Source organism: Rhinopithecus roxellana, chromosome 8 (assembly GCF_007565055.1).
Source record: "Rhinopithecus roxellana isolate Shanxi Qingling chromosome 8, ASM756505v1, whole genome shotgun sequence".
Classification (NCBI taxonomy): domain Eukaryota; kingdom Metazoa; phylum Chordata; class Mammalia; order Primates; family Cercopithecidae; genus Rhinopithecus; species Rhinopithecus roxellana.
The window spans coordinates 35473164-35493981 of NC_044556.1; the positions used below are offsets into that span (position 1 = coordinate 35473164).

At 41.7% G+C, this 20818-nt stretch overlaps 1 protein-coding gene across 3 annotated transcripts in view; it reads left to right on the forward strand.

The window, feature by feature from the left end:
* Positions 1-20818, forward strand: part of LRIG2 (leucine rich repeats and immunoglobulin like domains 2) — a 60931-nt gene that overhangs the window by 33880 nt on the left and 6233 nt on the right. For all 3 annotated transcript variants that reach the window (XM_010359041.2, XM_030936137.1, XM_030936138.1), the window contains 7 exons: positions 249-320; positions 458-526; positions 8914-9077; positions 11723-12043; positions 13976-14257; positions 16613-17062; positions 18433-18582. In XM_010359041.2, coding sequence (XP_010357343.2) covers positions 249-320; positions 458-526; positions 8914-9077; positions 11723-12043; positions 13976-14257; positions 16613-17062; positions 18433-18582 — 1508 coding nt within the window. The remainder of the gene's footprint in view (positions 1-248; positions 321-457; positions 527-8913; positions 9078-11722; positions 12044-13975; positions 14258-16612; positions 17063-18432; positions 18583-20818) is intronic.

Genomic DNA, 20818 nt, shown 5'->3' on the forward strand with positions numbered 1-20818 from the left:
AGATGCCTTTATGCTATGTTTTACATTGATTAATAATTAAATTTCATAACTTTCTTAAAAGTGCATGTTCTCATCAAATTGTACACGTTAAATATGTGTATTTTTTTGTGTACAGTTGTACCTCAGTAAAGCTGTTAAATATAAAAAAAAGTACGCTAAGCTTATTTTCACTTTTTATAGGTAGATGTTTAATGAATTTAATTTTGTTTAGTGGAGAGCTTTCTTAGAAAGGTCTGTTTGTATTTCAGAATCTTACAAGGAAATCAGATTAAGTCAATTACAAAGAAAGCATTCGTTGGTCTTGAATCCCTTGAGCATCTGTAAGTATTTTTCATACATTTTGCTTACTCTGTAAATAATCTTTGCTATTAGCAGAGATTTTCATGACCATGTAAAGTGTTTATGTAACTTGATATAGAAATGGTGACTGATAATGTTTCATTTCTCTTTATTTCAGAGATTTGAACAATAATGCTATAATGTCTATCCAAGAAAATGCTTTTTCTCAGACTCATTTGAAAGAACTGTAAGTAACTTGTCTTTTTAAGATCACCAGCTGGATCATTGTTCCTGCTTGTTGTGCTTAAAGTGTGATGGGAGTGACCCAAGTTATTTCCAAAAGCACACAGTTCAGGCAGGAAGAAAGAAATTATTAATACTCAGTTATTTTAGTGGTTAGAGGTAATTTTAAAATACCCAGCATTGAAAAGCCCAGAGTGTGTGGCATTAAGACCTTCTATTTTGTCTGTTCCACCAGTGCTTATAATTAGGAGACCTTAGCACTGCTCCTTATGCTTTATGTATACCCTATTGTTCTTTTTTGGATTATCAGAAACATGTGTTACCAGTTCTTCACAGCTTGTGTGGGTTACAATAAAGGTATCATGTAATTTTGTTTTATAGTTTCCGAGGTGATTTAACACTTAGTATAATTGTCAGAGAAGATTCTCTAACCTGTTCAAACTACTAAAATGTCAGAATAGACAAGTGTGTATATGTACCCTTTTTCATTCATGAGTTTTAAAAATTGTTCTTACTGGTTTCGAGATTTCCCTCGGGGATTGGAGGTTAGTTGGGCATTGGTATTATTTATATTTATATATTTTATATTTTTTTGGAGACAGAGTCTTGCTCTATCTGCCAGGCTGGAGTGCAGTGGTACGATCTCGGCCCACTGCAACCTCTGCCTCCTGGGTTCAAGCCATTCTCATGCCTCAGCATCCTGAGTAGCTGGGATTACAGGTGCCTGCCACCACACCTGGCTAATTTTTGTATTTTTAATAGAGACAGGGTTTCGCCATGTTGGCCAGCTGGTCTTAAACTCCTGACCTCAGGTGATCTGTCCGCTTCAGCCTCCCAAAGTGCTGCAATTACAGGCATGAGCCACCAGTCTTGGCCTGGCATTATTTTTAAACTCTATTGATTCAAATATGCAGTCAGGGGTAAGAACCACTAGACTATAGAAATTATTTTGCCTTGCCTGGGAAGCTACTCAAAGGATACTCTGTGGAGCAGAACTGGTTGATGGCAAGATAAGGATAGAAATGCAGAATAAGCATTTAGAAACTTTTAGAACAATTTGACATTACTGTGACACTTTTGTTGTAGTTTATAAAAGTATTGGTCTGCAGTAGATTGGAAATTTAAAAGACTGGTCCTTACCATGGATAATTTGAGATGCACTGGAAATGTGTGAGCTTTCAAACTGCCTAGGTTCAAATCCTTACTCCATTCCTTACAACTGTGTGACAGTGGGCCAACTGTTAGCCTGAGATTCAGTTTCTGTTCCCAGAATGGGGATAGCACCTCCCTCAGGGTTATGTGAAGATAAAGTGAGATAACTTGTTTACTCAAATATTTATTCATTATCTGCTATGTAGGATACTGTTCTGGATGATGAAAACAGTAGTGAACAAGACAGAGTCTCTGTGCGCATAGCATATTACAGTAAATCCTAGTGAGGAAGATAAATAATATACCAGTAGATATATAATATCTCATCAGGTAACAACTGAAGAAAAATAAAACTAGGTTAAAGGTATGGAGAGTGATGGGGATTGCTATTTTAGATAAAGTAGTGAGGGGAAACTCTTTTGAAGATACAGCATTTGAACCACGACCTTAATGAAATGGCAAACCATGTGAACACTGGGTGAATGGCTTCCCAGGCACAAGGAATAGGAAGTAAAATGAGTTTGGAGAGTTAAGCAGAGTAGAATAATTAAATACCTACTTTTTTTTGATATTAATCATCTTATTTCTCATTAGTCGTTCTCTTCATTTGTTCCAGTAGTTTTTTTTAAATTAATTAATTACTTTTTTTTTGAGGTGGAATCTCACTCTTGTCCAGGCAGGAGTCCAGTTGTGCCATTGCAGCTCACTGCAACCTCTGCCTCCCAGGTTCAAGCGAATCTCCTGCCTCAGCCTCCTGAGTAGCTGGGACTATAGGTGCATGCCACCACGCCTAGCTAATTTTTTTTTTTATTTTTATTTTTTATTTTTTATTTTTTTATTTTTATTTTTTGAGACGGAGTCTTGCTCTGCCACCCAGGCTGGAGTGCAGTGGCCGGACCTCAGCTCACTGCAAGCTCCGCCTCCCGGGTTTATGCCATTCTCCTGCCTCAGCCTTCCGAGTAGCTGGGACTACAGGCGCCCGCCTCGTCGCCCGGCTAGTTTTTTGTATTTTTTAAGTAGAGACAGGGTTTCACTGTATTAGCCAGGATGGTCTCGATCTCCTGACCTCGTGATCCGCCTGTCTCGGCCTCCCAAAGTGCTGGGATTACAGGCTTGAGCCACCGCGCCCGGCCATTTTTTTTTTTTAATTTTTAGTAGAGACAGGGTTTCACTGTGTTAACCAGGATGGTCTCGATCTCCTGACCTCGTGATCCGCCCACCTCAGCCTCCCAAAGTGCTGGGATTACAGGTGTGAGCCACAGCACGTAGCCTGTCAAGATATTTTTCTTTTATCCCAAACTGCTTTGTTCTAACTTTTTTTGTTGTTCTTGAAAAGCATATCGAATTTACAGTTTTATTAGGTCCAACAATAAAATTATGCTCATATTTTTCTTTTTAAAGAGACAGGAGGCAGATCATAATAGACCATGAGGAATTAGGATTTTTGCTTTTTTGAACATACTAGGAAACTGGAGGGTTTTGAGAAAATGCTCAGCACAGAGCTTAGCACAGAGTAGAAGTTGACTAATGTTAACAATAAAGACTAAAATTAAAATGTTATGAAAATCATCATTAGTTATTTTCTGCCAGATTCTTAAAGTAGGTATTTTGATCTGTTAAGATATTTTGAGTTATTTCTCATAGGCTTAGTTTAATTATAAGTTGTGACTTACTACAAATTAATACACCCCCCACTTTTTTTTTTTTTTTTTTGCCAGTGATAACCTGAGGGCCAGCAAGAAAGTTTTAACTGTTAGGAGAACTCAATTTAACATAAAATTTAAACAGTAGGTGAAAGCAAATATTGCAGTCGCAATCTTCAGAGTCATTTAATAATTTGGGAGTTGTGACAAAGATTCTTTGGTTAACCAACCTTTAGGCAAGCAAGCCCTTAAACCTTCTCCTAGGCCTAGCTATGTAAAATCCAATTTTAGCACGAACCCTGTAAAACCAGTTTAGCAAGAACTCTTCCACAACATAGACCATTCCCAGGTGATGTCTGATCACCCTGGCCTGTCTTCAGCAAGAATCCTGTTAGGGTTTAGCCAGAGTCTCCCATTCTCTGGATGTTATTTTTTAGTAATTTCACATCCACTGAATGGGATGAAAGCAAACCCACCTTGCTCCTTGGCTATACTTGCCCTTGCTGTTTCCCTGCTGTCTCTCCCTTACTGAGTTGAGCCCAGTCTCTCTCCCCAACTGCAACATCACATTGCCATGGTCCCTATATCTATTGAGATGATCCTGAATAACGTCTCCCTTACCATGCTTTAACAAGTATCACTGAGTAATTTTTCATTTAACAGTTATGGTGCTGTGACTCCGATAGGATCAGATTCATCATTGGACCCCCAGACCTCTCACCCAGGACCCCAAGTGTGCACCTTTGAAGCCATTGTCTTCACTCCTGACTGATAGATCGGGGATCCAATGGTGAGTCAGACTAATGAACCATTGCTCCGGACAAACATCCGTTGAAGCTGGTAAGGAAAGATTTCGATTCTCAAGATTGTGAATATATTCTCTAGAGTTGGGCTAGAGGCCAGGCTTCTTTTGAAAGGTACCTCCTGGGCTTGAAGGTCTTCCTGGCTCTCTTTCCTGAGTGGGGTTTATTCCCTGAGTCCCTGGACTAAAAGTCCTTGGAACTCTGTGTGGCTACTCTGTTCTCTCTAATGGATCCTACTTCTCCCGTGGCAATTTCTCTGGCATCTGAATTCCTTCTTTTTGATCCCCTGCTAACTCTATTGCTCCACCACTCGTTCTGTCCACCTCCTCCTTGTTGTACCTTTATTGGCCTCTTTGGGATACTTAGGATCTCTCCAGACCGCATCCTGTAAGCTCTCTTTCTTCCCATTGCTACTGCTCCTTATTCCTCCTCTTACCACCTTTAATGTTCCCTCCAATTCCCTTAAGCCCTTTGATAAGACTCCCTTCAAATCCATCTGTCCACCCACTGCTAGACTTTTTCCTTCCCACTCTGGACTCTTAGTCACTGGGACTGTAGGCCCCCCACCCTCCTGGGGATCTCTCAGGGGACTTGGGGACTCCCAAAAGTAATGACTTGAGGTTGAAAAGGAAAAAGAATAATTGGAAATAGACTAAGTATTTTATCTACACTCAGATGGGCTTTGGAGATATCCAGACAGCCCCTAGATGTTTCTTCAGCCTCCATAAGATTACACATGGCAAAAGAAAAATCCTTTTTTTTTTTTTTTGAGATGGAGTCTCCCTCTGTCACCTAGGCTGGAGTGCAGTGGCATGATCTTAGCTCACTGCAACCTCTGTCTTCCAGGTTCAAGCAGTTCTCCTGCCTCAGCCCCCTGAATAGCTGGGATTACAGGCGCCTGCCACCACACCCAGCTAATTTTTGTATCTTTAGAAAAGAGGAGTGACTTCGTCCAATTTATGTTTTCTTAGGTATACTGTAAGCTGGACTCATAAGACCTGGGCTCGTATCCTAACTCTACTATTTATTTTATTTTATTATTTTTAGAGGGAGTCTTGCTTTGTCATCCAGGCTAGAGTGCAGTGGCACGATCTCGGCTCACTGCAGCCTCTGCCTCCCAGGTTCAAGAGATTCTCCTGCCTCAGCCTCCCAGGTAGCTGGGAATACAGGCGCATGCTACCGCGCCCAGCTAATTTTTTGTATTTTTAGTAGGGACGGGATTTCACCATCTTGGCCAGGCTGGTCTGGAACTGCTGACCTTGTGATCCACCCGCCTCAGCCTCCCAACGTGCTGGGATTACAGGCTTGAGCCACCGCGCCCAGCCTCTACTGTTTATTTTAGACATAATTCTGAATGCCCCCAAAATCTCAGTTTCCATTTCTAGAAAATGGAATTGAAAATGCCTACCTCAGCTGGGTGCGGTGGCTCACATCTATAATCCCAGCATTTTGGGAGGCCGAGGCAGGCAGATCACGAGGTCAGGAGTTTGAGACCAGCCTGGCCAATATGGTGAAACCCCGTCTCTACTAAAAATACAAAAATCAACCAGGCGTGGTGCCATGTGCCTGTAGTCCCAGCTACTCAGGTGGCTGAGGCAGGAGAATTGCTTGAACCCGGGAGGTAGAGGTTGTGGTGAGCTGAGATCTCGCCACTGCACTCCAGCCTGGGTGACAGAGCAAGACTCTGTCTCAAATAAATAAATAAATAAATAAAGTATTTAGCACAGTGCCTGACCACAGACAAAACTTAATTCACAATAGCTCCCTTCACTTCTGTTTCTTTTGCTTCTTTCCATTCTTCATATACTAACCAAACCCTGACCACAAGTACTTAACAGAGTATAAGGTATTCTCTCAACAAGTGTGTGGATAGATTATACTAAAATATTTCTAGTGGTCTTCTTTGAGTAGTGAGGATTTGGGGGGCTTTCTCTCCCTCTTGGTTTAGTGGTACTTTCTAATTTTCTACTACATAATTTTAATGGAAAATGTTTTAAAATTTATATGCAACTTTTTCATACACCTCTTATTATTGATGCAAAGCCTTGTGGGGAATACCAAAAAGTATAAAGAGAGATTTTAATAAATGTTGACCTAAAAAGTATTATAAATATGACTTTTGAAGTAACCAAAAGCAACCAACAATTCTCAGTAAAAAAGTTCCATTAGATCCAGGTGTGGTGGCTCATCCCTGTAATCCCAGATATTCAGAAGGCTCAGGTGGGAGGATCCTGTGAGTCCAGGAGTTAGAGACCAGGCTGGGCAACACAGCGAGTTCCTGTCTCAAAACACAGTTGCATTAAAGTTCCTGCAATAGCAGTTTGTTCAAACCAACTGTTAGAGAAGAAATTACGCAATGAAGCTTGTTTTAAAGCATTATATGTAATCCCAGCACTTTGGGAGGCCGAGACGGGCGGATCACAAGGTCAGGAGATTGAGACCATCCTGGCTAACATGGTGAAACCCCGTCTCTACTAAAAAATAAAAAAACTAACCGGGCGAGGTGGCGGGCGCCTGTAGTCCCAGCTACTCGGGAGGCTGAGGCAGGAGAATGGCGTAAACTCGGGAGGCGGAGCTTGCAGTGAGCTGAGATCCGGCCATTGCATCCAGCCTGAGGGACAGAGCGAGACTCCGTCTCAAAAAAAAATAAAAAATAATAAATAAATAAATAAATAAAGCATTATAAAAGCATAGTAATCTTTGCTAGTGCCCCCTTGTTTAATAGCAATATAAGTCAACTTTGAACAATCGAACAATGTAAGTCAATTTTTTTCATTCTTAGAATTGAAACTTTGCCAGGCGTGGTGGCTCACACCTGTAATCCCAGCACTCTGGGAGGCCGAGGCAGGTGGATCACAACGTCAAGAGATCAAGACCATCCTGGCCAACATGGTGAAACCCTCGTCTCTACTAAAAATACAAAAATTAGCTGGGCATGGTGGCACACACCTGTAGTCCCAGCTACTTGGGAGGCTGAGGCGGGAGAATCGCTTGAACCGGGGAGGTGGAGGTTGCAGTGAGCCAAGATCGTGCCACTGCACTCCATCCTGGGCAACAAGCAAGACTCTGTCTCAAAAAAAAAAAAAAAGAGTTAAAATGGAAACTTCTGTGGAATCAGATCTTAGATACTTTATTCAAATATTAAACTTGATGAGGATTTTATCATGCACATAAAGCAAGTTCTCAAAATCATTTACTTTCCCTGCTTCTAAGTGGATGGGACATTTAAGGGGTCATTGAGAGAAAATACTGATTTTTCAGATATGTTTCACAGGGTTATAAACCACAAATACTTTTTCAGTGCTCTTAGTTTAGATTGCATTACACATTCCCACAGTGCTGAAGTGGTTTTTTGTTTGTTTGTTTGTTTTTGGGAGACAGAGTCTCAATCTGTTGCTCAGGCTGATGTGCAGTGGCGTGATCTCGGCTCACTGCAACTTCCGCCTCCCGGGTTCAAGCAATTCTTTTGCCTCAGCCTCCCAAGTAGCTGGGATTACAGGTGCCCACCACCACATCCAGCTAATTTTGTATTTTTAGTAGAGACAGGGTTTCGCCATGTTGGCCAGGCTGATCTCGAACTCTTGACCGCAGGTGATCCTTCTGCCTCTGCCTCCCAAAGTGCTAGGATTACAGGTATGAGCCACTGAGTCTGGCTTAGTGCAGGAGTGTTTTTAGTCTTCATGAAATAATTTGACAGTAATTATATGCTGTCTACAACAGAGATCTCTCGATGCTCCAATATATATAGTGTTTCCCAATACTTTCATGGGAAAAAATTTAAACCTCCAAAATTTAAAGGAAGGTGCAATTAACACTATATACGCTTTATCTAGATTCACTGACTGTTAACGTTTTGCTAAATTTGTTGTTTCCCTCCCTCCTCCTCTCTCATTTTAGCTCTTGTTCCCTCTCCACATACACACAAATATATATATATATATGTATATATACACACACATACACAGGTTTTTTGCTGACCATTTAAAAGTTGCAGCCATGATGACACTTCACCTCTAAATATCTCAGCATGTATTTTTTAAGAACAAGTACATTTTCTTTTTTTGTTTGTTTGTTTTTTTTCTGAGACGGAGTCTTGCTCTGCCGCCCAGGCTGGAGTGCAGTGGATGGTTCTCAGCTCACTGCAAGCTCCGCCTCCCGGGTTTACACCATTCTCCTGCCTCAGCCTCCCGAGTAGCTGGGACTACAGGCGCCCGCCTCGTCGCCCGGCTAGTTTTTTGTATTTTTTAGTAGAGACGGGGTTTCACCATATTAGCCAGGATGGTCTGGATCTCCTGACCTCGTGATCCACCTGTCTCGGCCTCCCAAAGTGCTGGGATTACAGGCTTGAGCCACTGCGCCCGGCCGAGGAACAAGTACATTTTCTAATGAAGACATCACCATTACCACACCCAAGGAAATTAACATTGATAAGATAATATTAACTAGTACACAGTCCATACTCAAATTTCCCCAATGTTAAAAAAAAAAGTCTTTCGTAGATGGTTTTTTTCAATCAAGAATCACACATTTCATTTGATTGTAATGACTCTTTAGTCATCTTCAAAATAGATCCCTGGCCACCCTTGTTCCCCTCTCTTTTTTTAGTGTCTTTCATGAGGTTGATATATTTAAAGAATTTTGGCAGACAGTCTCAATTGGTTTTCTCATGATTACATTTATGTTGAATGTTTTTGGCAAGAATAATGGATAGGTGTGTGGTAAGGTTTTAATACTGAAGACGTTTAGAACAAAAAGTAAAACAAAGGATGCTTTTCCTCTTTTCTTTCCTGCAGGATTCTGAACACAAGCAGTTTGCTCTGTGACTGCCATTTGAAGTGGCTACTTCAGTGGTTGATTGATAATAACTTTCAGCATTCTGTGAATGTAAGCTGTGCACACCCTGAATGGCTAGCAGGGCAAAGCATCCTGAATGTGGATCTGAAAGATTTTGTCTGTGGTTTGTATTTTTGTTTTAAAATTTTATATATTACACACTTAATAATCTTAACAGAATTAAAAAAACTTAAACCAGAATGATTTTCCACTAGCAATTTTTGTAATCATACAGTTTTAATTGCCATTAAAAATGATCACAGGCATTTTAATGAATGAAGGCTTTTCTCTTTTCGGGGGATTGTTAACCTTAGGTTAGGTATTTGGTAGTCAGATTCCTGAATCAAGCAATATGAGTTTTTTTATATGAACATTTTTAGTAGATCTTGAAAAGTGCCACCAGGTACTTTCTAAAAAGATAGCACTAGTTTAAAGTTGTCACCAGCAGTGTATGAATATACTGATTCTGTGTGTTTCATATTTTTTATGCGGTTTCATAACATTAAAGTGGCAGAGTTTTGTTTTTTCTTTGAGGGGAGAGAGATAGTCATAGACAAGTTGTCCTGATTCTAGCACTTATACTTTCAAATATACTTTTTTTTTTTTTGAGATGGGGTCTTGCTGCGTCACCCAGGCTGGAGTATAGTGGTGTGATCTTGGCTCACTGCAACCTCTGCCTCCTGGGTTCAAGCGATTCTCCTGCCTCAGCCTCCTGAGTAGCTGGGATTACAGGCGTGTGCCACCATACCTGGCTAATTTTTGTATTTTTAGTAGAGACGAGTTTTTGCCATGTTGGCCAGGCTGGTCTTGAACTCCTGACCTCAGGTGATCTCCCTGCCTCTGCCTCCCAAAGTGCTGGGATTATAGGTATAAGCCACCGTGCCCAGCCAATTTCAAGTATACTTCTATATTATTCTTTCTCAATTTGGAAATTTTTCCTTTACATTTAAATTTTCTTTAGGCTGGGCATGGTGGCTCACACCTGTAATCCCAGCACTTTGGGAGGCCAAGGTGGGTGGGTCACCTGGGGTCCGGAGTTCGAGACCAGCCTGGCCAACATGGCGAAACCCTGACTCTACTAAAATACAAAAATTAGCTGAGCGTGGTGGCACACGCCTGTAATCCCAGCTTCCCGGGAGGCTGAGGCAGGAAAATTGCTTGAACCGAGAGTTGGAGGTTGCAGTGAGGCAAGATTGTGCCACTGCATTCCAGCCTGGGTGACAGAGTGAGACTCTGTCTGAAAAAAAAAATTTTTTTCTTTAAAGTGGAATGACTGATTCTTAGCTTTACATAGGAGACCTTTTAGCTCAGTGTATCTATGTTACATATCCCTAGAGTATCTCTGATCATTTGAGTACCTATATATTGCCAAATCTGTTTTCACAATGTACTTAAAGATGGTTGGAACAGAACACACACTTGGAAGTTCAGGCCCACAAAATACATCCATTGTTTTTACAAATTTTAAAGAAGAGAACAGAATCTAGTAAAGGTTAAATTCTGCTGACATTGCCACATATTCCCTTTTTACTTAGTTTTAAATACCATATATTTTTTCCTCCCCTTCCACTTACTGCTTTTATGGCACAATGAAATGTTATCCAGTGGAGATACTGGTTAAGAATTTATATACCTGCTTCTCTCAGTCAGTCCAATAACATTATTAATTATGAATATATTTTATTAGCCAGTCCTAAGCCAATCTTCAGTTGGACATTTGACCTATTTGGATTTTTTCACTGCTTTAGGTGAAACCTGTGTACATACAAAATGCTTTCAAATAATTTGTTTTATTAGGTATTCTCTGTGAAATATAAATCATTCATAAGCCCCCTATTTTATATTGGCACAGAAAGGATAATGGTTATATATATATATATATAACCATTTTATATATATATATATATAACCATTTTATATATATATATATAACCATTTTATATATATATAACCATTTTTATATATATAACCATTTTTTATATATATAAGCATTTTATATATATATATAAGCATTTTATATATATATATAAGCATTATATATATATATATATTTTTTTTTTTTTTTTTTTTTTTTTTTTGGAGACAGAGTCTCACTCTTTTGCCCAGGCTGGAGTGAAGTGGCGTGATCTCGGCTTGCCTCCCCACCCAGGTTCACGTGATTCTCCTTCAGCCTCTCAAGTAGCTGGGATTACAGGCGCCTGCCACCTCGCCCCGGTAATTTTTGTGTTTTTAGAAGAGATGGGGTTTTGCCATGTTGGTCAGGCTGGTCTCGAACTTCTGACCTCAGGTGATCCACCCACTTCGACCTCAAGTGCTAGGATTACAGGCACGAGCCACCGCTCCTGGCCATATACACGTTTATCTATCACATACATATATACAAGGGGTAATAGAAGTAGAACTTGTCTTGAAATCCTAATATAAGGTTTCTGTTTTTCCCCAATAAGTGATATTGCTTGAGAAATACATTCCGAGCACACAGGTGACAGTAAGGGCTAGTAGAAAAGTGCTGGATCCTGAAGTCAGGAAACTTGAGTTCCAGTCCAGGCTCTGCCACTGACTTGACATGTCTTTGAGCAAGTCATTTGAATTTTCCTGGCCTCATTTCCCCCATATTTAACCAAGGGAATTGGACTCTAGCTCTGTGGTCTCTTTCAACTTTAATATGCCACTTTGTAAACAGAACACACAATTTTATAGTATTTGTTTTAAAATTTAAAGCAAAAATATATAACTGACTTGGCTGCGGATGCATTTTTTCCCCCTTAGATGATTTTCTTAAGCCACAGATAAGGACACATCCTGAAACCATAATTGCTCTAAGAGGCATGAATGTGACTCTGACGTGCACTGCAGTGAGCAGCAGTGATTCACCCATGTCCACTGTGTGGCGCAAAGACAGTGAAATCCTGTATGACGTGGATATTGAGAATTTTGTTCGTTATCGGCAGCAAGCTGGAGAAGCTCTGGAATATACTAGTATCTTACATCTTTTCAATGTGAATTTCACAGATGAAGGAAAATATCAGTGTATTGTTACTAATCACTTTGGTTCTAATTATTCTCAGAAAGCCAGACTGACTGTAAATGGTAAGGAATTATGCTCCTTGATTTTTTGTTTAGTTTAGAAGGATTTTTCATGTTCTGTTCTGAATCACTTGAGAGAATTAGGCTAAACCTGACATTTAAGTAGGACTCTTACTGTCTTTTGAGTTGTGATAACGTGTCAAGTGGGTGGGATTTTTGGATTAGTCAGTCTGCCCACTTATGGTCTCTAATTGGTCTTTGGTTGAAGGGTAAATGCTGTGGCCCTAAGAGATATGCTGTTTTCACTGCTGTTTATGCTTTTGAAGACATTCTTATGAAATTCTCAGTTTTCATTCCAGAACCATAAATCTCTCTTGGTAACTATAAAATTTATTCCTGATGGGCCTTATAATAACTGGGAATATCTAGGACATTTTTGGGTCTAATGGTCATTATCATTGTCTAAATGTAGTTACACAGGATCATTTGTGTGTGTGTGTGTGTGTGTGTGTGTGTGTATATATTTTTATTTATTTATTTTAATTTCTCTTTTTTTTTTTTGAGATGGAGTCTCACTCTGTCTCCCAGGATGGAGTGCAGTGGCATGATCTCAGCTCACTGCAACTTCCGCCTCCCAGGTTCAAGTGATTCTCCTGTCTCCTATAATTCCGAGTAGCTGGAATTACAGATGTGCGCCACCAGGCCCACCTAAATTTTGTATTTTTAGTAGAGACGAGGTTTCACCATTTTGGCCAGGTTGGTCTCAAACTCCTGAACACAAGCGATCCATCTGCCTCGGCCTCCCAAAGTAGTGGGATTACAGGTGTAAGCCACTGCACCCAGCCTTATTTCAGTACCTTTTGGGGTACAAGTGAGTTTTTTCCCCATGGATTATAGTGCTGCATTCTGAGAATTTAGTGCACCCATCACCGAGTAGCGTACATTCTATCTAATGTGTAGTTTTTTATCCCTAGTCCCCCGCTCACCCTCTCCATTCTGAATCTCTAAAGTCCATGATACCACTCTGTATGCCTTTGTGTACTGATACTTAGCTCCCACTTATAAGTGAGAACATATGGTGTTTGGTTTTCCACTCCACACAGGATCATTTTAAAAATGAATACTCTTCTTTCCTGCAAAAGCTTCTCAAAAATAGCTTGATTTATCTATTGCGTATCAAATTGAATAACTATAACATTTTAGGCTTTGTGCAACCAAAAGATGTACTTACGTTTCGCTTCTTTGTTTTTTAATGATACTTTTGAAGGCATAAGTTTCTTTTAGCATGCAGTTTCCTTGATAGCTTTGTAGATGTTGGTTTGGGCAACATCTTTCGTTTTTGAGATGGAGTCTCACTTTGTACTTCACCCAGGCTGGAGTGCAGTGGTGTGATCACAGCTCACTGCAACTTTCACCTCCTGGTTTCAAGTGATTTTTCTGCCTCAGCCTCCCAGGGAAGCATCATTTAGCTTCATAAGTGAGGGAATCATGGTAAATATCAGGTTCTAAAATACGAAGTGCAAGAAGGTTTGTGGCCTTCTGCTTTCCCTAGTTCCAATTGATGATTAAGTGTATCATGCATCCTAGAAGACACAGTTATCAGTGTACTCCAAATATTCTGAGGTTCTGGAAGAAGAGATGGCCTCAAAACCATATTCACTCTTGGCTGGGTGCTGTGGCTCAGGCTTATAGTCCCAGCACTTTGGGAGGCCAAGGTGGGAGGATAGCTTGAGGCCAGGAATTTGAAGCTGCAGTGAGCTATGATTGTGCCACTGTACTCCTACCTGGATGGCAGAGCAAGACCTTATCTCTAAAGTTTTTTTTTTTTTTTTAATTTATAAAACTATATTCACTCTCAATCAGAGAGCTTGTCTTCACAAAGAAATGGAACATTATGGGGTGTTTTGTCTACTAGACTCTTTCATGCCTATTTGTATACATATATGTGTCTTTGTTCCTCTGCCCACTTTTTCTTGGTGGTCTTTCTGGAAACAGAGATGCCATCTTTTCTGAAAACGCCAATGGATCTGACTATTCGCACTGGTGCCATGGCCAGATTAGAATGTGCTGCAGAGGGACACCCTGCACCTCAGATTTCCTGGCAGAAAGATGGTGGTACTGACTTCCCTGCGGCTCGAGAAAGACGCATGCACGTCATGCCCGAAGATGACGTCTTCTTTATTGCCAACGTGAAAATAGAAGATATGGGAATCTATAGCTGCATGGCACAAAATACAGCAGGAGGTCTCTCAGCAAATGCTTCCCTAACAGTGTTAGGTACGTTTACTGCTTCATGGGTCCCTGCTTTTGTTGGAATCTTTGGGAGCTACTCTTGGTCTTAACAAGCAAGAAAAATAAGTTTGAGATTACCTCTGTGATTCTTAGATCTTTATCTTATTTCACAATTTTATGCAGGGTTATGTCAGTCTAGGAATTAGTGGGTCAGATAACTGAAATGTGGGAAAATACATAGGGCAAAATTAGGTCGGCATCCTTATCACAATAATTGAAAGTTCAAATTCCTTTATCAACTTAATTTTTCTTTTCTTTTCTTTATTTTGAGACAGAGTCTCGCTCTGTCGCCGGGGCTGGAGTTCAGTGGCCGGATCTCAGCTCACTGCAAGCTCCGCCTCCCGGGTTTACGCCATTCTCCTGCCTCAGCCTCCGGAGTAGCTGGGACTACAGGCGCCCGCCACCTCGCCTGGCTAGTTTTTTGTATTTTTTTAGTAGAGACGGGGTTTCACCGTGTTAGCCAGGATGGCCTCGATCTCCTGACCTCGTGATCTGCCCGTCTCAGCCTCCCAAAGTGCTGGGATTACAGGCTTGAGCCACCGCGCCTGGCTCAACTTACTTTTTCAAGTCCCTCACTGTAAGGTTTCTATTTCATGTAGGTGTGTTTACTATTCAGTGAGTTTGCATTGAGAGTTCCACTGTTCTCTTAGGAGTATCCCAGCCATTTGATGCTGCCTCACTTATTGCTTGATAGGAACCTAAGACTGCTCCTAGTTCATTTTCAAAAAAACTTAAACAAACAAAAAATGTATTTTCTGGTTAGAGTTTCTGCTTTCCTTTTCAGTGTGTTCTTCTTAACCCTATTTCTGGTAAAATGCCTTTTTTCCTAAACATTTCCCCCGGCTAGCCTGGGTTTTTTGTTGTTGTTGTTGTTTGTTTGTTTGGTTTTTTCTTCCTTGTTATAATACTTTTCTTCATGGAACTCAAATCCAAGGTAAATTCTACTTTCCAGTTCTGTGTTTTCCTAGATGTCAGTTATTATTATTATTATTATTTTTAAAGTTTGTTGGTTTGTGTTGTTTACTTGTATAACCAGAAAAATAAGAAGTTATTTATTTATTTATTTATTTATTTATTTTGAGACGGAGTCTCACTCTGTCACCCAGACTGGAATGCAGTGGTGCGATCTCGGCTCAGAGCAACCTCCACTTCCCGGGTTCAAGTGATTTTCCTGTCTCAGCCTCCTAAGTAGCTGGGACTACAGGCACATACCACTGCGCCCAGCTAGTTTTTGTATTTTTTTTTTTTTTTTTTTTTTGAGACGGAGTCTTGCTCTGCCACCAAGGCTGGAGTGCAGTGGCCGGCTCTCAGCTCACTGCAAGCTCCGCCTGCCGGGTTCACGCCATTCTCCTGTCTCAGCCTCCCGAGTAGTTGGGACTACAGGCGCCCGCCTCGTCGCCCGGCTAGTTTTTTTTATTTTTTAGTAGAGACGGGGTTTCACCGTGTTAGCCAGGATGGTCTCGATCTCCTGACCTCGTGATCCGCCCGTCTCGGCCTCCCAAAGTGCTGGGATTACAGGCTTGAGCCACCGCGCCCGGCTGTATTTTTTTTTTTTTTTTTTTTTTGAGACGGAGTCTTGCTCTGCCACCCAGGCTGGAGTGCAGTGGCCGGATCTCAGCTCACTGCAAGCTCCGCCTCCCGGGTTTACGCCATTCTCCTGCCTCAGCCTCCCGAGTAGCTGGGACTACAGGCGCCCGCCTCGTTGCCCGGCTAGTTTTTTTTTGTTTGTTTGTTTATTTTTTTGTTTTTGTTTTTTTTTTTAGGCGGAGTCTCGCTCTGTCGCCCAGACTGGAGTGCAGTGGCGCAATCTCGGCTCACTGCAAGCTCTGCCTCCCGGGTTCACGCCATTCTCCTGCCTCAGCCTCCCGAGTAGCTGGGACTACAGGCGCCCGCCACCTCGCCCGGCTAGTTTTTTGTATTTTTAGTAGAGACGGGTTTCACCGTATTAGCCAGGATGGTCTCGATCTCCTGACCTCGTGAACCGCCCGTCTCGGCCTCCCAAAGTGCTGGGATTACAGGCTTGAGCCACCGCGCCCGGCCAGAATTTCATTTTTTTTTTTAAGTTATTTTTAACCTTCTTTAATGGGTCACCCCTGCTCACCTCCTCCAGCTATTGCAGCTGCTCAGAACTTCTTACTTAGGATAGCTTGCCTAAGCTGGAATTACTGAGAAAAGATAGAGGCTTTTTTCAGGATTTTGTTCTGAAACATTAACTTCTAATCCTCCTATGAGTATATAAAATTACTCATTTTATTATACCCTCATTGATCTAATTCAGTAGGAATTAGGGAATAAAACTGCCTAACTTTTCATTTTTTTTTTAAAATGTTTTCCTGTTAGAGACACCCTCATTTATTAGACCCCTGGAGGATAAGACAGTAACCCGAGGTGAAACTGCGGTGTTACAGTGCATAGCTGGAGGGAGTCCTGCCCCTCGTCTCAACTGGACTAAAGATGATGGGCCTTTACTGGTGACAGAACGACATTTCTTTGCTGCAGCCAATCAGCTTCTCATCATTGTAGATGCTGGGCTAGAAGATGCTGGGAAATATACCTGCATTATGTCTAACACCCTTGGGACAGAACGTGGCCACATTTACCTAAATGTCATTTCATCCCCCAATTGTGACTCTTCCCAGAGTAGCATTGGGCATGAAGATGATGGCTGGACCACAGTTGGCATTGTCATCATTGTTGTGGTCTGCTGTGTTGTTGGCACTTCTTTGATCTGGGTCATTGTTATTTACCACATGAGAAGGAAAAATGAAGACTATAGTATCACAAACACAGGTAAGTAGTTACCCACATGATACCTGTGGCTTGTACTTGAGTCAAGAATGTAGTATAGGATTAATTGTACAGTATAAAAAACAGAGCTGGTCATAGTAGCACATGCCTGTAGTCCCAGCTACTCAGGAGGATGAGGTGGGAGGACTGCTTGAGCCCAGGAGTTCAAGGCCCACCTGGGCAACATAGCGAGACCTCATCTTCTGCTCAAAAAACTGAAGAACTGTGATACATTACCTGATATGTGATAGAAGGGAGTTTTTGTTGTTAAAATGTTCAACTTCTTTGATATAACAGAACCTCTTTGAGGAAAGAATTTTGTTTATTTGAGATAGGGTGTTACTCTAACGCCCAGGTCAGAGTGTATACGGCTCACTGCAGCGTTGACTTCCCAGGCTCAGGTGATTCTCTCATCTTGGCCTTCTGAGAAGCGGAGACTATAGGCATGTGCCACCGCACCTAATTTTTTATGTTTTTAGTAGAGTCAGGTTTTGCCATGTTGCCCAAGCTGGTCTCGAACTCCTGGGCTCAAGCAGTTTGTCTGCCTTGGCCTCTCAAAGTGCTGGGATTACAGGCATGAGCCACTACGTCTGACCAATTTTAAGAATTTGTAAATACTTTTTTTTTTTTTTGAGATGGAGTCTCACTCTGTTGCCAGGCTGGAGTGCAGTGGCATGATCTCGGCTCAATGCAACTTCCACTTCTCGGGTTCAAGTGATTCTCCTGACTCAGCCTTCCGAGTAGCTGGGACTACAGGCGTGTGCCACCATGCCCAGCTCATTTTTGTATTTGTAGTTGAGACGGGGTTTCACCATGTTGACCAGGATGATCTCAATCTTTTGACCTTATGATCTGCCCGCCTTGGCCTCCCAGAGGGCTGGGATTACAGGCGTGAGCAACCATGCCCGGCCAAACTTTACTCTTAAAAATGCATTACAGATGCATTCTCTTTAATGTCTAAGGCTCCTTTTCATCATAATTTTGCTGTAAGGAAGAATGGAGCCCTTGCGATTGAGATCGGTCTCTCTTTTTTTCCCTTGAATATCAAACTGGATTGTTGAGGTCAGTCTCTTACACCTCTCACCCTGAATCCTGCAAGAAAAGAAATCTAGTCAGACAGATTATGAAAGTGTGGCAGTAGATAAGATTTCAACCTTTAGGTTTTGTTTCTTTTGGTGAAACTTTTAAAGTGAAACTTTGAGAAGAATTCTAGTGAGAAATAGTTTTAGGGGAAGTACCAAGAGCTGTTGGGGTCCTAGGTACATACAGTTTTTCTTGCTAATAGTATCCAAGTGGAACACATTTGCAAAACAGTCTTCTGAGTGTTGACTTCAACTGCCTACCTTTGAGAGTTAAAAATGTCTCTTTTACAGAGGAGCTCAATCTGCCGGCAGACATTCCCAGCTACTTGTCTTCCCAAGGAACGCTGTCTGAGCCACAGGAAGGCTACAGCAACTCTGAGGCAGGCAGTCACCAGCAACTTATGCCTCCTGCCAATGGATATATACACAAAGGCACTGATGGTAATGACTCTGTTGTTTATGGTTACAATTTCAGCCTCATCTATTGAGTTTATTTTTCAGTGTGTAGTTTCTCCATTAATCTGAAGCAATATTTTAAAGTAAGATACCTAATGAAAGCATTTAGCCACGTGCAAAATAGGATGAAAATTGACTAAAGTCTTAACAGGATAAGAAAATCATCTTACAGAGTGGAGAAACACATTAAACAAGAGATTAGAGTACACAGAAGAGGCTCCCAAACTTGTGTAATTATAGGAAAGGGATGTTCTGGAAACTTTTTTCAGGTATCTCTTTCTTACCCTTTTCAGGCAGGGGCATCCTTCAGACCACATCCAAGGAAAGCTGGTTTCTCTTCTGACAGGTAGACATTCAGTAAAGTTTAAAGGGTAGCTAAGAGCCAGGCATGGTGGCACGCCTGTAGTGCCATCTATCCATGAGGCTGAAGCAGAAGGATCGCTTGAGGCCAGGAGTTTGAGGCTATATTGTGCTGTGAGCACACCTATGAATAGCCACTGTACTCTAGCCTGGACAACATAGCAAGACTTCCTACCTCTAAAAAAATCAACAAAGGGTAGCAATGGTTCTTAGCATATATCAGAGAGATGTAAAGAGTTCTCTAATTAAATGAACCTACATCCCAACATGTAGAGATGCGTACCCATACACAGAGCTCTTCTCCCTCCACCCTTTTCATACCCTCGCTCCCATAGGGAGTGACAGAACTGAATGAATTAAGGGACAGAAGAATTGGCTTTGACTGATACTTCTTCCTTTTTCCAGCTCTGTGACCATGAACTAGTTACTTAAGATCTGAGCTTTACTTTTCTACTTTTTAAACAAAGAAACAATAGTTTGTAAAGCACTTCCCCCAAGATTCTCACAGATCTTTTCAACAAATCTTTGTGATACTTCAAATACTATACAAATGAAAGATATATTCCATTTCTTCAGAGACTTTTTTAGACTGTCAACAGAACTTTAATTGATAAATTGGATTTTATTTTGGCTTTTCATGAAAAATATACTAGTTCTGACTCTTTTTTTGTTTCTGAGAAAGAGTCTTACTCTGTCACCCAGGCTGGAGTGCAGTGGCACAATCTCAGCTCACTGCAACCTCCACCTCCCAGGTTCAAGCGATTCCTCTGCCTTAGCCTCCCGAGTAGCTGGGATTACAGGTGCGTGCCACCATACCCGACTAATTTTTGTATTTTTAGTAGAGACGGGTTTCACCATGTTGGTCAGGCTGGTCTTGAACTCCTGACCTTGTGATCTGCCTGCCTTGGCCTCCCAAAGTGCTGGGATTACAGGCGTGAGCCACCGCACCTGGCCAGCATTTCTGACTTTTAAAAGAATACTTAAAAGTCTATTCTTTGAAATATGTGGGAAATAACACTGCTTTCTGGGTTAAACTAAATTTTCACTCTCTTCCAGTTCTAACATTCTGTTGCATGATTTTGTTTTTTTGTTTTTTTGAGACAGTTTCATTCTTGTCACCCAGGCTGGAGGGCAATGGCGCCATCTCAGCTCACTGTAACCTTTGCCTCCCAGGTTCAAGTGATTCTCCTGTCCCAGCCTCCCATGTAGCTGGGATTACAGGCACCCACCACCACGCCCAGCTAATTTTGTATTTTTAGTAGAGATGGGGTTTCACCATGTTGGCCAGGCTGGTCTCAAACTGTGGACCTCAGGTGATCCACCTGCCTCAGCCTCCCAAAGTGTTGGGATTAGAGGCGTGAGCCACTGCTCCTAGCCTGTTGCATGATTTTGAATAAGTGACTCTTTATTTCTCACTCTCTCTTCTCTCCTTCATCATTCAGTTTTCAAAGCACATAATAATCTAGGGAGTTCATTGTTAAACCTATACTGTCAACCATGTACTTGTCAGGCAAGACTCCTCATTGTCAGAAGCTTTCTCTAGGGATGCTTGTAGCAATTGGTGTTACTTAACCTCTTGACTCATGAAAGTAATATGGTTTTTCTTTTTTTTTTTTGAGATGGAGTCTTACTCTGTCGCCCGGGCTGGAGTGCAGTGGCCAGATCTCAGCTCACTGCAAGCTCCGCCTCCCGGGTTCACGCCATTCTCCTGCCTCAGCCTCCTGAGTAGCTGGGACTACAGGCGCCCGCCACCACGCCCGGCTAGTTTTTTGTACTTTTTAGTAGAGACGGGGTTTCACAGTGTTAGCCAGGATGGTCTCGATCTCCTGACCTCGTGATCCGCCTGTCTCGGCCTCCCAAA